Source organism: Tamandua tetradactyla, chromosome 1 (assembly GCF_023851605.1).
Source record: "Tamandua tetradactyla isolate mTamTet1 chromosome 1, mTamTet1.pri, whole genome shotgun sequence".
NCBI lineage: Eukaryota > Metazoa > Chordata > Mammalia > Pilosa > Myrmecophagidae > Tamandua > Tamandua tetradactyla.
Window position 1 is genome coordinate 83,662,754 of NC_135327.1, and position 17,185 is coordinate 83,679,938.

The 17,185-nt window shown below is 38.8% G+C and overlaps 1 protein-coding gene across 3 annotated transcripts in view; it reads left to right on the forward strand.

Annotated features, from left to right (window-relative positions):
- AMPH (amphiphysin) overlaps positions 1–17,185 on the forward strand; it is a 273,409-nt gene that overhangs the window by 190,627 nt on the left and 65,597 nt on the right. For 2 of the 3 annotated variants that reach the window (XM_077119505.1, XM_077119513.1), the window contains exons 12-15: positions 3,020–3,136; positions 6,500–6,523; positions 8,491–8,511; positions 11,269–11,301. In XM_077119505.1, coding sequence (XP_076975620.1) covers positions 3,020–3,136; positions 6,500–6,523; positions 8,491–8,511; positions 11,269–11,301 — 195 coding nt within the window. The remainder of the gene's footprint in view (positions 1–3,019; positions 3,137–6,499; positions 6,524–8,490; positions 8,512–11,268; positions 11,302–17,185) is intronic. The other variant, XM_077119509.1, reaches the window with a different exon arrangement.

Genomic DNA, 17,185 nt, shown 5'->3' on the forward strand with positions numbered 1-17,185 from the left:
TTGATATGATGCCTTGAGGGATAGCTCTTCAGATTTAGGGAGCAAAATCATATAGAAATCTAGCCCAAAGAAGCCAGTTACACAGTTTGAAGGCAGCCAAACTGGTAGTGTGTATATTTGATGACAGTAATTTTACAGTCATATATACACATTGTTACTGATAGTAAATAATGACTGCATTACTTCCCATTTCTATTTTGAGTTTCTCCTTTATATTCTGTACATGTATTTATTACCTTTGTTCTCTTTATTACTTATGGTAATTCTACAAGGTATTATTACTTTCATTTTATGCATTGGGAAACTGAGGCTCAAAGAAATTACATTAGTTGCCCTAGGACAGATGGTTAGTATGTGGCAAAATTGGGATTCAAGCCCAGGTTTATCTGAATCAAAATCTGAGCATAGTTCATTATCATCTAATGCCTCTCGTCATCCTAGATCTCCACATTTTGACTTGAGCTTGCTTCAGGGAATTAATTAGGCACATAAGGTGATAATGAACACATTCTTTGGGAGTAAATTTTTATGGAGAATTTACAGAACTTCACGAATTCCTTTGTGTCCCTGCTTGAGAGATAGGACAGGGGTGCCCAGGGGCAGCCTGAAAGAGCTTTGGAGTTGGAGGGACCTGACTGCAAATCTGCCTCTGCTGGGGACACGTGGGGCAGTAGGCACCCCTCTTCAGCCCGATCCCACCCCTTAAATACAGAAGCGATGCAATCAGCCCCTCAAGTTTTTGTAAGAATTAAATTAGATAATGCAGATACAGTCCAGTTTGAAAACACAGTTGTTCTAGTTTGCTAGCTGCTGGAATGCAATATACCAGAAACAGAATGACTTTTAAAAAGGGGAATTTAATAAGTTGCTAGTTTACAGTTCTAAGGCTGAGAAAATGTCCCAATTAAAACAAGTCTATAGAAATGTCCAATGTAAAGCATCCAGGTAAAGATACCTTGGTTCAAGAAGGCCAATGAATTTCATGGTTTCTTTCTCAAGTGGAAGGGCACATGGCAAACATGGCGCCATCTGCTAGCTTCCCCTCCTGGCCTCCTGTCCCATGAAGCTCCCTAGGAGGCACCCTTCTTCCTCATCTCCAAAGGTTGCTGGCCAGCAGACTCTGCTTCTCATGGCTATGTCACTCTGCTCTGCTCTCTCTGAATTTCTTATACTACAAAATGTTTCTTCTTTTATAGGACTCCAGAAACATATCAGGACCCACCCAAATGGGTGGAGACATATTGTCACCTAATCCAGTTTAACAACCACTCTTGAGTAAATCACATCTCCAGGGAGATGATCTGATTACTGTTTTAAACATACAGTATTGAATAGGGATTATTCTGCCATTATGAAATGGGATTTAGATTAAAACATGGCTTTTCTAGGGGACATATATCATTTCCAACCAGCACAACAGTAAAGTAACTTTTTAGTCCATAGTAATGTAACTGTCATTGGACTGCACTGAAATGTGTTCATATGAGTTGATACTATTTGTGTCAAGTTCTTAGAACAGTGTCTGGCACATACTAAGTATAAAAGAAGCATTTAATACATTTTAAAATGTAAATTGTACCAATATAAAAAAATGGTGAAAAACAAATCTTATGCAGATTTTGAATACAGGTCAAAGGAGTTGGTTGATAGTTTTGTGATTATAAATGTTAAAGAAGTAATCTCAGAAAATCACTTTCCTTGGTCAAGTTAAAAATATATATGTGAGGAATAATCATTCTGCAAAATAGAAAACTCGAAGCTGATAACATGACATATGAGCAGTTTTTCTTCTACAGTGAGTGTCATGTACTAAAAAAGTAATATCCTTTATGCCCTGGAACTTTTTATATATTTCTAGTTCTTTTTTAATCTTTCTGTCTAAGACTAATATTAATTAAAATAAGTGCTGTCCTTTAATGTCTTCCTGCAAACTTCTTTATCCTTACATAATATTTTATCTATTAGTGAGACTTTTTAATTTCAAGACAACAGATGGTCAGAATGAAATTTATTTCAAATACAACCACATGCATCTTGAATTGTATGAAAGATGACCCCACTTCTCTCTGCCATGGTACGGTTTATGGAAACCTTGTCTCAGCTCTGCCCCTTACTATGTAACTAAGCCTGAGTCAGGCCAATTTCAAGCTCGTGTTGTTTACCTGTATCACGATACCAAGATAAATGAGTGATTGCTAATATTCGGTATTATACCTTTTGTTACTGTTTTAGCAAGATTCATTTGATGTCTTCTTGGGCTTACCTTTTTCCTAATAAAAGAGTATTATTAGGATGGGAACTCATTTTGCAGTGAATGTTGGGGAACGTGACTTTTTCTCTTTCCCTCTCCTCTCTCTCCCCTCTGTCTCGTTTTCCTTCCCTCCCTCATATACACGTGCATGTACACACACGCACACAGAGCACACACGGTCCAGATGTGTTTATACCATGGGCAAAAAGTGGATCAGATCATGACTGAACCAAGGATCGGGTACCACTGAGGGGATGGGACAGGTGGAATGAGCAGCAGTAGACATTGATCCCCTCCCTTTTTAGTTTTAACATCATGGATACATTAATCCCTTCCCTTTTTAGTTTTAGCGTCATAGAAGTGGGCCACTGTAATGAGTCCCAGTCTTAATCCATTTTAGGTATCTGGTCATCTGAGCTCTGGAGCTAACATAGAGGATTCCTTGGATCTTGATGGCATTAGGAGATATCTTAGACATTTACTTTGTTGGCTGGAGTTGAAACTGGGAAAAGGACAGAAATTGGAATCTGGGACGTGGCCTGGGGCAAATTAGCTGTGCTTAGCTAGTTCTCCTTGTTTCCTCTCTCCCCACAATTAGTTGTGTAACTGGGGGAGCATATGAATGTGCTAATTAGATGGTTAGCTATCAAGCATGGTTTGGGGGACACTGAATGATATTAGAGGGATTGCACATGGGTTATATCATAAGCTCTTAGAAGATTTGAGCTAATGTATGTTTTGCTTTGCTTTGCTTTGTTTTATCAACAGAATGAAGTCCCTGAGGCAAAGAAAGAGGAGACTTTGCTGGATCTGGACTTTGACCCTTTCAAACCTGAGGTTGCATCTGCTGGCTCTGCCGGAGTGACCCACTCACCCATGTCTCAGGTATCAGGTGTTTCTTTTGGATGTTTGGGGAAGTTGTTTCATGAACCTTTATATGCTCAGTATGTTAATGCAGTAAGTTAACATATGCATTTTTGAGTGACTCCTCTCCCTTTTAAATGACTATTATCTACTTTACTTCTTGGTTGACAGGTATTTCTAATGAGGAGTATAAGGAGGACTTTATCAATGTCAATTATTCTAAATCTCCCCCATACTATTATCTTTCCCTTCCCGTAGGACTTGGATAACCATATGTCACTGTTTGCCCAGGGAATCATCTGTCCCAGAGTCATTAGTAATAGCCTTCATGCTCAGGGTATCCAATTTGGGATAAGACTTTTTATGGTTGCCCTAAATAAAATTCTTTCTATTGACTCTGGATTTAATCTTTTTACTGTTTCCTCTATTTGCCTTCCTCCGACCTTGTAGATTAAAGCCTGTTTGAAATAACCATGAGATTATGCCCTGAGAGAATTGTTTTTTAGTCTTGATCATGTTGTCTTCATCCTCCATATTGAAGCAACTTTCCTTTGTATCCTGATTATGGATTAATGTAGAGCTGGCATCTCTTATCCAGGCTTATCTTTGCTCATCACTTCCTCAGTCTCAGTATTTCATCCATTAAAATAGTCATTGCATAGCACTCTCTGGTGAGGAGATGGCTGCAATGACTTGGCAGTAAGTCCTTTGGAATATAGTTAGTTTACAAATGTCCATATCAGTGGATGGGAGCTAAACAAGAAATCATTTATATTGGGATTTTGGACGTGTTTGGGGCAAATTCAAAGACCCAGGAATATACTTCAAATTAATTAATTAAAATATATTGTAAAACAGTTTACGGGGGAAAAAAACTTAGTTTAGGAATTGATCCCAAGACTTCCCGGTACCTTACCATGAGGAATAGACAGCTCATTATGAACCTCAATAAATAAGGCTGCTCTCTAATCTATGCATTGTTCCAGAATGTGATTGGATTTCTAAAGCCCTCCCTGTTGTAAAATAAGAAAAATAAAAGTCTAAGATGTCACTAGATCATGAAAATAAGCAGAGCAGACACTAGCCTTAAAAGTGATTTGTAGAAAAAAATGGATCTTTTTAGATGATAACTTCAGGAAACTCTTTCTGTTAACTCCCTTCTAGGAAATTTACAATGTAATTAGAATATTAAGGGCTCTGAGAATACCTACAAGTATACACACACACAAAAAAAAAAACCCATTTAGACTTAACTTAGAGTTTCTCAAATTTATTTGACCACAGAAACCTGTTTTAATGATACTTTTCTTAATACTTGATAAGCTAGTTTCCTCTGAACCATGCTTTGGGAAACTCCAAAGTAAAAATTATCAGCAAATTTGAGATCTTACCTTGTTGGCCAGGAAAAATGGAAAATGAATACATATATAAATCAGTATACTTTCTCTGAGTTTTCTCATGGGACTTCTGCCTTACACTCTATGGTTCATTTCTTTAGTGGCAGAAAGAATATTTCCATGGTGGATGCTATAAAGATTTGAGGCCAAGATTCCATAGTATTGCTGTCTGTAAGTTTGAATCGAGAGAGAAAACTCTTTTATATCAATACATAAGTAAATTAATCCACATATCAAGGAACTTTGTGTGGAGACTAAGAGATTGTTTTAGAGTTTTAGAAAATTGATTCGATCTTCAGGCGTCTACAGTTTTGAAGAATTTGAGTTACTGCATTAGGGAAAGCCACATGCATCCATGTGCTTTTTCCTTGGGAAAAGGTGAACTGTTCTGGCTTCCTAGTGGTTGTAATTGAGCCACCTGGCTACAGAGTCACGCTGGTCCAGCCCAAATCAGTTCTCTCTTCTTTTGTAGAGAAGAATCTTAGACTGAGTTGACAAAAAGCACAGTGCTCTTAGATTTTGCCACCTTCTCTCTCTTCACTGAAAATCATCTCCCTTACTCATTGTCTGACTCCAGGGTTTAAATTGAGTTCTTGCTGCTAGTAGCACACCTCACCTTGTGATCTCTGCAGTGTGTCCACACAAGCTTGCTCATCCTTCCTTGATCTTGGGGATTGATAAACATGATGGCTTTGCTTTGGCAAGCATTCTGGTGCTATCTGCATTATGCAGAGATGTGTAGTAGCTTTTCTGATATGTGTTTCTTAAGGGGCCATGAAGCAAGAAAACATAAATCATTTGGTGATCAAGAAATGTATGTTAATTGCTGAAGTCCATGCACAAAAGTGTGTGGCTTTCAACGCAGCGGTCCTACTCCCCTGCCTTGGTCATTCCTGTGAGCAGGTGTAGCCCAAGAGACCAACCATGGCTGAAAAGAGATGCAAGGCAGGCTCTGAGTGCAGTTAGAGTCAGAAGAACAGACTAAGTGGGTAGATTGAGTCAGAACCACACGGCACAAGTTCTGTCCTGCAGAATCCAAATAACAGGATTTTTGTACCTTATCTCGAAACCATTGTAATAGTCATGATTTTAAGATGTGTGTCCTAGGCTCCCTAGTTTGCTGTTCGCATTTTGTGATTCAAAATAGGTATCATTTCTAGCCACAGACACATGGGCAGAAGGGATGTGGCTTTAGCAGTAATTCTCAAACACAAATGAAATTAGAAAGAGAGGTCTCCTCTGTTCCCCACACCTATAGTGGGAGATATTTGAACCATCTGGACTCATTCCCCAGGATCAGTACACAGCATAATTAAAATACCAGAAGTGCAATTTATATATATGTCTCCAGGGCAAACTATTAATTTTCATTTTTATCATTTAATTGAGCTGTGCTATAATCTCTTTTGACATATTAAAGAACAATTTTTCTAGGATTCATTTACCATTGAAATGGTCATAATAAACACTCATGGTCCTCTTGAAAGTGGCAGTGGAGGAAATAGCATGGACGTGAATAGGATTTGCATTTTCTCAAAGAAAATGTGATAACTTCTAATAACTGGTCATCTTGCTTATTTCATTTTAATGGTGCATGTATTATTGTATGAGTAAGCCCATTCATTGTGTCCTAGGTGTACTTATCCATCTGTACAGAGAAAGGCAGATTGATTAGACCTGCCTGTGCCATCCAATATGGTAGCCATTGGCTACATGTGGCTATTTAAATTTAAATTAAGTAAAACTAAAATTAAAAACCTATTTCTTCAGTCATACTAGTAACATTTCAGATGCTCAGTAGCCACCATATTGGACAGCACAGCTCTATGGAATATTTGCATCATCAAAAAATTCTATTGAACACTGCCTTACTCAATCTTCAGAAAGTGTTTATGATATTATTTCAAGAGCTCTTTTCACCTCAGCATTTTTTATGTGCTTGGTTTTTGCATACTAACAGCATTTTTGTTTGTTTACTTGTTTACAGACTTTGCCTTGGGACCTTTGGACGGTAAGAGTACTGAGAATTATGCATTTTGATGTATCTGGATCCCTAGATATTTGGTAACCCTTGTTACTTTTTTAACAATAATGTATCCCCTAAAATGATCATCAGCCCCTGAAAGCATCCCAGCACTACTAGAACCTGGAAACATTGGTGGAAAAAGGATGCTGGCTAAGGGTTAAGAACTTAATGATTAAGTTCTGGCTAAAGGTAAAGAACTTGGTGTTATGGGCACTATAGGTTGCTTCTTGTGGTTATTGGTGGCTAAGGAAATGTTGAGAGTGAAGGGCATACACATATGTTATTGCTTTTAAATAGGATAGAAGAAGAGTATGGATGAGGAAATGCAAGGGAGGGGCTGCTCTAATAAATAAAGAAATATTTTTCATTATTATGTTCAATTTAACTTAGTCGATAAGAAATTGAGCTTCAGAGCCAAACATCCCTGGATTTCAGTCCAGATTCTACCACTTCTAACCTTGTGAATTGAAGCAATTTCTAAAATTCTCCCCTTCGGTTTTTCTTATCTGGAAAATAAGAGTAATAAAATCTAACTCATGGCATTATGTGAGGATTAAATAAGACGATAATTGTAAATTATTAAGCCCAATGTCTGGCATATAGCAATAAAAGGTAGATATTTTTACTAAGACTATCTATCTAATGGTGCAAGCATGAGCCCTTTCAGAATTTGTAATTGGGGAAGAAATGCAAGCAGAGTTTGGTGGTGGCAGCATCTGTGCTGTGAAATTAGGAGATTAGCTACACCCATATAGAGTCTTGTATCCATGGAAAAGGGTCTCTGTCTACCCTGTGTTAGAAAGGCCCTGGTCATAAAGGAGACAACCATCTTGTCTCCTTTAGTGAGACAACTAAAGGAAAGTATAGTATATAGCTATTTATGAGCCCAATGTTCTGAAGTAATACTGTTACTTTTCTCCCTTAAAAAGAGAAGGTTGACTGTTCCCTTCCCTTCCATAGGAGCAGGCTTAGACATTGAATTACTTAGGATCCTCGAGGGATCAAGGAAGTGTCTCAAGAGAAAAGCTAAAAACTGTTGGTTGAAAACACCAATGACTAGGTTAAATCTTTCATAGATGCTTTCACTTGTATATTCCCATAAAAGGATACATGGATTGATGTTCAGAACATTTGAGTTCTGGCCTCAACTCTGCGTTTACTTTCTTGAGATTGAGGCAATGATGCTCATTTTGTGTGCCTCCAATATTTTATATCTTTAGTTGGAGCTGTAACATATTTTCCTTCCCTAGCTAGGGTAGAGTATGGTGGAGATGAGGGTATCATGTGGGAGATAGGGCTTTGAGTGTTCCAGGGGACAAACCTGCTAGGAACAGTAACAATAGCAAGAGTGCAAAATTATGCTTCTCTGGACATAATTGCTCCCCGTCCTTAACCCTCTTAGTTTTCCAGTGCTTTTCCCCTGTGTGTAGAAAATGGCTTCCAGGTTAGGGGAACAGCATCGGAGGGGAACCCTCCAGGCAGTCAGAGTGGTTAATACACAAACTTCTACCTTAGGGGTGTGAGATCAAGAGTAGGATGAGTCCTTTAAAGACTTCATTCTGAAATTATGTCCGAGCATATGTTACTGGCTATTTTATGGCCTCTCATACTTGATCTCATTCTGATGTTCCCAGACTTGCTTAATTACTGGAAATTTGCATTTCACAGTTGCTAAAACAGAATTATATACCAGCCTTAATACATTCTTGTTGATGCTAGAAAATGACGGAAGGTTTCTTTGTGCTTCAGTCAAGCGTTCTCCGTGGTAGTTTTGAATGAGTTGGAACAAAACTCATTCCTAACACAAAACAAGTTTTTGAGTTTAAAATATAACTCCAACCCAGGAAAAGACAGTTTTCAGCAGAATATTCACTTTGGACAGCAGGGGATTTTAACGTAACTGCTAATTCTCTTCTCTTGTTTTGTATGTATATATTTTTTCACCCATACAGACAAGCACTGATATACAGCCGGTAGGTAAATTTCCGGAAAATTCTGCATTTTGTGGTAGTTAATATATATTGTATACATGATTTATTGTCAGGAATGAGCTTTTTCTTCTGGCATTTCTAGTCACAAATTTAACTTGAAGTCATTTAGTTTAAACACTTTCTAGTCTGTGTTTCTCATCAAAACTTGCCATAGATCTATTTCATCTTATATTTTTTTCTCCTTTGCTTTTCTGCATACTCTAAAGACTGACTCTTCAAAAAGTCTTTCCTTATGTAACCTGATCATGGAGGAAACTCCAGACAGTGGGTTGGCTGAAGACATTCAAAGAACTCAAATTGGCTTAGGTGTATTTGCTTGGGGCCCTGATGCTAGTACAGACAGTGTCAGCCAGGAAATTACCCCAGAAGGGTCTCAGGAAGACTCTGCATGTCTCTCTGAAGCAGATAAAGGCATGGGATTATCCACTGGAAGGCTTCCTTTTGCAGACTGGTCCACTGTAGCTCAGCAGGGTGAGCGTGTCCTGGGGCCAGTCCCTCTTTGTGGAAATGAACAGCTGTCTCCAGACCCTGAGCCCAAGGCTGGATTTGACATCGCTGCTTGTGTGGAAATGGAGCAGCCTTATGAATCTTCACTTGACTCAGAGACACCAGCCTTGGAAACTGGTGGCCTGCTCAAACAAAGTCTTGAAGATGATAACAAGTCAGAAGAGGAAGAGAAACAGAAGATAGAAGATTCTATGTGGGCAGGTGTGGAGACGTGTGAAAAGGTAGACATTAGCGCTCCTGATAGTAAGGCACTAGAGGGGGCAGTTCAATTTGATGAGAAAATTTGTGAAAGTAAGAGAAAAAGGGTAGTAGGTCTTTTTGAGACAATAGAAAGGCAAGATCAGGAGAACTTAAAAACCAATGAAGAGGAAACTAAGAAAGATGTAAGAGCTAGGTGTAAGGAAAATGCAAAACTCAATAAAAAGTCTTTCAAGAAAAGTGACCTATTAGAAAACAACATAGAAGGAGTAGATATTGCAGATGAATTTAGTGACAGAAGCCAACGGTTAGATGATTGGATTCCTGTAGTAATAAATAGCTGCAAAATTATAGAGGGCTTTGGAGCTAAATCAGCCAATCACACAGATCTCTTGAATCTGCCTCTCCAGATGGGCTCTGAATCTAATATTGAAGATGCCAGCTCTGTGGGATGGGCTTTAGCTAGAAAAGACATAAAGAAAAGTTTAATAGAGCCCTGTAACCATGATATGATGTATCACTCAGGTCAGGACAGTGCAGATGGTAGAGAAATTCAGGATGCAGCTTTATTATGTGCTCCTGGAGGTGGCAGGGATGAAAATCAGGGTGTTGTTTTATCAAAAGAATGTGAAGAGGCAGCTCAGTCTAGAACTGACTTTAATTCTTCTCTTGAAACTAGTGGAAACAAAAGAGATTGGTATTTGCGTGAGGCAGATTTGTTAATAGAGGGATCTGAAGGTTCAGTGAATGGGGACAGTAGTCAGATTATTAGCTTGCCAGGAATTGCAAAGACAGACTCTTGGAGAACTGATCGAGGTCAAGTCCGGCAACTAAGCTTGGATTCAGTAATGAATAATAAGGATACAGTGGGATTCTCTGGTCTACCAAATGGCCAAGGAAGTAAATTTGCCAACTGGTCAGATTACATGAATCTTTGGCCTAACAGAGATATAGAAGGCTTTGATAATTGCTGGGAACATTTCAATATAGCTGAGAGCAAGAAAGGGCTAGCAGGTGTACATGGGAAGCAAACTGTTGCTTGCTGCTGGGAACAAAGCCAAGAGTTAGCTAGACAGTTGATTCTGGGAACCTCCCAGAATGCTAGCACCAAGAGAGCCACTAGTCCCCAAGACAATGACAGCAACAACTCAAACTTATCTGAAGATGAGATTGCTAACCAGAGATATGGATTGTTGTACCGAGAAATAGAGGCTGATAAAGAAGAGGTACCTACCCCAGTGTGTAGCATAGACTAGACAAAGGCTTCTGTAGGTTCTGCTTTTCCTAATGTCTCTCACATACTTCATTATCCACCCCCATCTTCTCTGAGGCCTGCCTGATGTCCTTGACAGATTGTCATGTACCTCTTGAAATCTGTGCAAACTAGACATAAGTAGGTTGACAAAAAAACAAAACAAAACAAACCCACCCCCCACCCCCCACCCCCAATGATTGTATTGGAAACTAATGAGAATTCATTTTATCATCCCAGGGTTTATTCTTCCTACTTTCATTTTAACTATTCAAGCAATAAAAATACACTAAATCAAAAGCAAAACCAACTAATTTACTGTTCTTAAAGTGGTTCCACTCCTGTTAGAATACATGAAGTGTTTTACTGAGACCTACTAAAGGAGTGAAATTTCATTCTTGCTGTTTATCAAAATGATGCATTATGGAAATACTGGAAAATATCTTCTAGATTCCATCAGTGGTCTGAAAAAGAGCTGTTTAACCCTTTGCGGCTTTTCTCTGGCATCATCATTTCATTATTGAGAGAGTGGGTTTGGTTCATTAGCACTGGGTCATGTACCAACAAAAATTGTCAAAATAATCTTCCTTTCTTTTTTGTCAGCCTATTTAAAATAGCATAGTGTGACCTTTTGCTTTTCCTAAACACTTTTGCTCCCAGCAACCTTTTGTGTTATTTTAAAATTTGTGGAGGTCTTTGCTTTTCAAGTTGTCTAATGGACATCAACTTATCCTACAAATGTGATAAAAAATTAACATACTCTAATTTCCATTTCTGTTTAGGCTTCTGGTGACTCATTTAATGGATTCACCCAGGTAAGAAATCAACTTACTAAAGCAAGAGCCCTGTGCTTAGCCTAGGTATAGCCTAGGCTAAACCTCTAGGCCACTGGTATAGCAGAATGGGTATAGGTATAAATCTTGACCCTGCTACTTCCAAAGTGAGTAATGGAGGCACAGTAGCAACATTGTATGGATGGTTTTTAAATTGAATGAGGTAATGCATGCAGAGCACCTCGTCTAGCAGCCTAGCACATACTAAGTGCTCAGTACTTCAAAGATTCATATAGGAGCCATATGACACAAAAGCTGACTTTGATGTTTCTCCAGAAAGGAGCCATTGGAAAATCAGAAACTGCAGATTCGTCTGCTCAGGTAAACAGTAGCTTCCTAGGGAGGCTGCAACAGAGGAGCCACATTTATGGACTGTCCCATTCACTGCTTATGGATCAGCAGATGGTATGTGTAGCCCATGTGAAAGGCAGGTTACATAGCTGTGGAGCTCATGGGCAATCTCTTCTGTCTCAGAATGCCAGACGCCCAGATTTTAATAATTTTAACATTTAGAAGTGCCTCTACTTAAAAGTTTCATTCCTTAGTTATCTATGGATATATACAATCCACTTACACAATGTCCTAGTTTGAAAGTTGCCAGAATGCGATATACCAGAAATGGAATGGCTTTTTAAAAAGGGAAGTAAATAAATTGCAAGTTTACAGTTCTAGGGCTGTGAAAATGTCCAAATTAAAGCAAGGGTATAGAAATGTCTAATCTAAGGCATGCATGGAAAGATACCTTGGTTCAAAAAGTGGATGATGTTTAGGGTTTCTCTCCCAACTGGAAAGGCAAATGAGGATCATAGCAGTATCTGCTAGCTTTCTCTCCAGGCTTCTTTTTTCATGAAGGCCCCCAGGGAGGTTTTCTTTCTTCATCTTCAAAGATCTCTGAGTGTGTGGGCTCTAAAGCTTTTTCTAAAATGGTTCCCTCTGAAAGGTCTTCAGTAAGCAATCCCACCTTGAATGGGCGGAATCACATCTCTATGGAAACCATCTAATCAAAAGTCACTGCCCACAGTTGGGTGGGTCACATCTCCATGGATAATCAAAAAGCTCCCACCCAGAATATTGACTGAGGTTTAAAGGACATGTTTTTCTGGGGTGCATCACAGATTCAAACCCGGTAAACACAACCACACCCAAATCCAAATACACATACAAATAGAGTCGATGATGCCACTCTTACAACAGAATAAAATGGTTAGATTTCGAAAGGTTAGATCATAAGCATTGTTATTCATTTTTTTAAGTTTATATTTTTACCAGAATTATAAGTGCACATATTTAAAAAGCAACACAAGTTTTTAGCGATTTTTAATTAAGAAAACCATAGACCCTCATATACCCCTGCCATTTCCTTTCTCATTTTTATACTCCCTAAGGCAGCTACTATCATTTCTTTTAACACATTCTCTGGTTTTGCCCCCATATGTGTGCAGGACTTGTTAGTATAAGTGCTACTTCTTGATTTCTAAAGCATTATCTATTGTTTCATCTCTCTGCAAAGTGAGGACTTGAAGCTCTTTCAACTTCCTGTGCTCATAATTCACTCTCACTCCCCTTCCTGCCATTTCTCTAATATGTTGCATCATAGCCATTCAAACAACCATGGTAATATTATATTGATGATATAAATACTAGTAACAGTCAGGTCATGCAGTTTATATATCCTTTCATGCCAAAAATTCAACTGCATGCTCTATAGTTATTGAATTCTCCTCTCATTTAGTTGAAAAACATTAGATACTGAATCAGTTTCATCTTCCTGAAGAAATTCCATCTGACCTTCTGTCCTGCTCCAGTCTGGCCTGTGTACTCTACGGCCAAGTCTGCTGTACAGCTGTTGTTGCAGGCTCTTGGGTTATGTTGCCCTGGAGATACCCTTTGCTTCTCTCTTCTGTTGGCCCACTATTTTCTGGACCTAAATCTTCTTCATTTATGGTTGATCTCTCATCTTCCAGTAGCTTCCTGAGAAAAGTGTGTTTGAGACATATATATTTGTGACCTGACAAATCAGAAAACATCTTTAGTCCTGTATGCATAATTGGCTGTTAATTTGGATATTCTATTAGAAGTTGAAAATAGTTTTACTTAGAGTATTGAAGCCATTGCTCCACTCTGTTCTACACCTCATATTGAGACTGATAAATTCTGTCATTTTGATGCTTGATTTTTTGTAAGAAATCTCTCTACCTCTCCTAGTCCTTCCCCTCCCCTTCTGTCCTTCTCTCCCTCCTTTTCCTCTCTCTATGCCTTATTCTGTCTCTGGAAATTTCTAGAATTATCTTTTTGTCTTTTTGGAATTTCACAATAATTTGCTGTGATCTGGGTCATTTTCATCCATGTGCTAGGCTCCTTTAATCTAAAAATCTTTTAGGATTGGGAATTTGGGGAGGATTTATTTTACTGATGATTTCTTCTTCTTCTTTTTTTCTTATTTTACTGATGATTTCTTCTTCTTTTTTTTCCTTAAGATTGAAAGGGGTTTATTGTAAAAGGAGGGAGGAGGGGGAAGAGGAAGAGAGGAGGAGGAAGGGGGAAAGGGTAAAGGAACACTTTCTTCAAGAGCCTGAAAAAAATGTTGACCTGCGTTGTGATGTATTTCTCCTTTTATACTCTGAAGTTTGCTGTCCCTTATTGGTCCTGAATTCTGCATTTGGCAACTCATCTGATTGCCTTTGGCTAGTATTTTTGTTTCCTTCTTTTTGTGCCTATCCTCAATGTTTGTTCTTTATTAGTGGAGCTTGTACTGTAAGTCCTTCTTTGATGTGGTTTCTTGCCCTGGGCAGCGTTTGGCAAGAGGCAGCATTGTGGCAAGGAGGAGGGGAAAGGCAAAGGGTCACGAGTCTGTGGACCATAAGTTTTGGCCATTGCTGCAGGGTGAGGAGGGGGTAGGGCCTGAGTCCTGTCCACAGCAACCTGTAATTCCTGCCTTTTGTGTATTATAGATTTAAGGGAGGGAGGCTGGGCATCATTTGTCATTCTTAGCTGCTTCCTGCTGGATGGGGGTGGCATTAGGGGGCTTTGGGATGGATGCAGGATTTTTAATGTGACAGTAGTCATTGGTTGCTATATCTTGTTCTTGCCTTGCAAGTCTTTGGTAACTTAGCTTGTTGTTCTTATCAGAGCTGCCATGAGGGTGGTTACCCTGGGCTCAGCCGTGGAGATGGGAAGAGTTGGGACTGAAGAGCCTGGGTCCTGTCAGTCTTCAGTGGCTAGGCTGAAGAGGTCTGAGACTTTAAATCCTGTAGGAGGGCTGCTTGCCAAGGATGGCTGTCTATTCCTTATAGTAGGAGAGGACTGGTGTTGGGTGCTGGATGCGGTAAAGTGAAAGGAGGGATGCTCAGGTGACAGTGGAGAGAGTGAGGAAATAACCAGTTTCAGCACCATATGTTAGAACAAAATTGAAGGGTGGTTCATTTCAACACTCATAACCATGCAGAGAGCTGAAGCTGAAAGGGTTTACTGTAAAGAAGGGAAGGGGAGGAGGAGCAGGTAGAGGGGAAAAGAAAGGGAGGGAAGGGGGAAGGGTAAAGGAACATCTTTTTCAAGAGGCTGAAGAAAATGTCCCTCATTTCTGTTTTCTTTGTTCTCTTATTCTGTGACACCAGAATTTTTCTTTCATATGTTGGTTTCTGGAGCTAATCTTTCAATTTTCCTATTTTTTCCCCTTTGTTTCTCTGTCATTTTCTCTGCTTCCTGGAAGATTTCCTCAGGTTTGTCTCCCAATTCTTCTATCAGATTTTTTACTTTTATTTTTTTTCAGTTTTAAAGAACACTTTTTGTTTACTAAATATTGTTTTCCAGAAGCCTCCTTTTCTTGTGTTATGAACTCAACATCATCCCTTATATCTCTGAGGAGATTAATAATCGTGTTTGAAGATGTTTTGTCCCCTACGAAGTCTTTGTCTCTTCTACTTTTTATTTGCTATTTGGTCTCTTCCTTTTATATTTGAAGTTTTTTCTCAAATGTCTGGTGATCTTTGTGGCTGACTCTTGTTTCAAGTGTGTGATGCTAAAGTTGCATGGAAACTTGCACAGATGGACAGATCTTTTTGATTCTGGGCATTGCTGTAGGATTTTCTGTCTCATTTTTTTCTATGGGAGCTGTTTTTGCTTCTTAAGTGGTCAAATTTCCCAGGAAGGACTCTTGGTTTCCTGTCTGGAGGGTATAAACTTGATTCCCAGTGTAATGGGAGATGAATGGGGGAAAAAGGGATGGCAGAGAATATTCTCAATATTTATTATATAAATGGTCATTTCGTCCTACTGTGTATGGTTAAATAATCACATTCAATCAATGCCTGTGTGTTCCCAGTATGGAGACCTTTGTTTTAAACTCTGTAGAGATAATGTCGCATCTTTTGCTGGGGTACAGAATGGAAATCACCTGTTTTTCAGAGTAGGTGAGGCCATCTCGAAATCTAATTACTTTTTTTTTCTTTTTAAAAAGCAGTTTAAATGTTCACTTTTCATGTGGGAGACTCGAGTTTGATTACTGGACCATGCACCCTCCCCCCTCCAAAAGCAGTTTTATAGAGATATATTGAAATGCCATACAGTTCATCAAAAGTATATAATCATTGGCTTTTAGTATATTCACAGAGTTGTGCATTCATCATCACAATTAATTTTAGAACATTTTCATTACTCCAAAAAAAGAGAAAACCCATACCCCTTAGTAGTCACTTCTCAATCCCTCTGCTTTCCGCAGCCTTATATAACCACTAATCATTTCTGTCTCTACAGATTTATTTATATTTATATTTTCTATAAACTGAATCATAAAATATGTAGTACTTTGTGTCTGGTTTCTTTCATTTAGCACAATATTTTAAATTATTATCATGTTTTTTAATTAGAGAAGTTGTAGGCTTACAAAAAAAAGTCATGTAAAAAATACTGTGTTCCCACACCCTGCCCCCCCCCCCCCATTGTTGATACTTTCCATTTGTTTGGAACCTTTGTTACAACTGATGAAAGAATATTAAAATAGTAATATTACTTACAGCCTAGTAGGTGTATTTTCCCCGTATACCACCCTATTTCCTTGAATCAGTGTTGTACATTTGTTGTAATTTGTGGAAGAACATTCTTATACTTGCATTATTAACCACAGTCTGTTATCTACAATAGCGTTCACTGTATTGTATAGGCCCATGCTTTATCTCCTAACTTTCATTCTAATAAGCTACTGTTCTAGTTTGCTAGCTGCCAGAATGCAATACACCAGAAACAGAATGACTTTTAAAAAGGGGAATTTAATAAGTTGCTCGTTTAGAGTTCTAAGGCTGAGAAAATGTCCCAATTAAAACAAGTCTATAGAAATGTCCAATCTAAGGCATCCAGGGAAAGATACCTTGGTTTAAGAAGGCCGATGAAGCTCAGAGTTTCTCTCTCAAGTGAGAAGGCACATGGTAAACACAGTCAGAGTTTCTCTCTCATCTGAAAAGGCACATGGTGAACACGGTCAGGGTTCCTCTCTCATCTAGAAGGGCACTCAGTGAACATGGCATCATCTGGTAGCTTCTCCTGGCTTCCTGTTTCATGAAGCTCCCTGGGAGACATTTTCCTTCTTCATCTTCAAGGGTCGCTGGCTGGTGGACTCTGCTATGTCGTTCTGCTCTGCTCTCTCTGAATCTTTTTCATTCTCCAAAATGTTTCCTCTTTTATAGGACTCCAGAAACTTATCAAGACCCACCCAAATGGGTTGAGACATGTCGTCACCTAATCCAGTTTAACAGCCAATCTTGATTAAATCACATCTCCAAGGAGATGATCTGATTACAGTTTCAAACATACAGTATTGAATAGGGATTATTCTGCCTTTACGAAATGGAATTTTGATTAAAACATGGCTTTT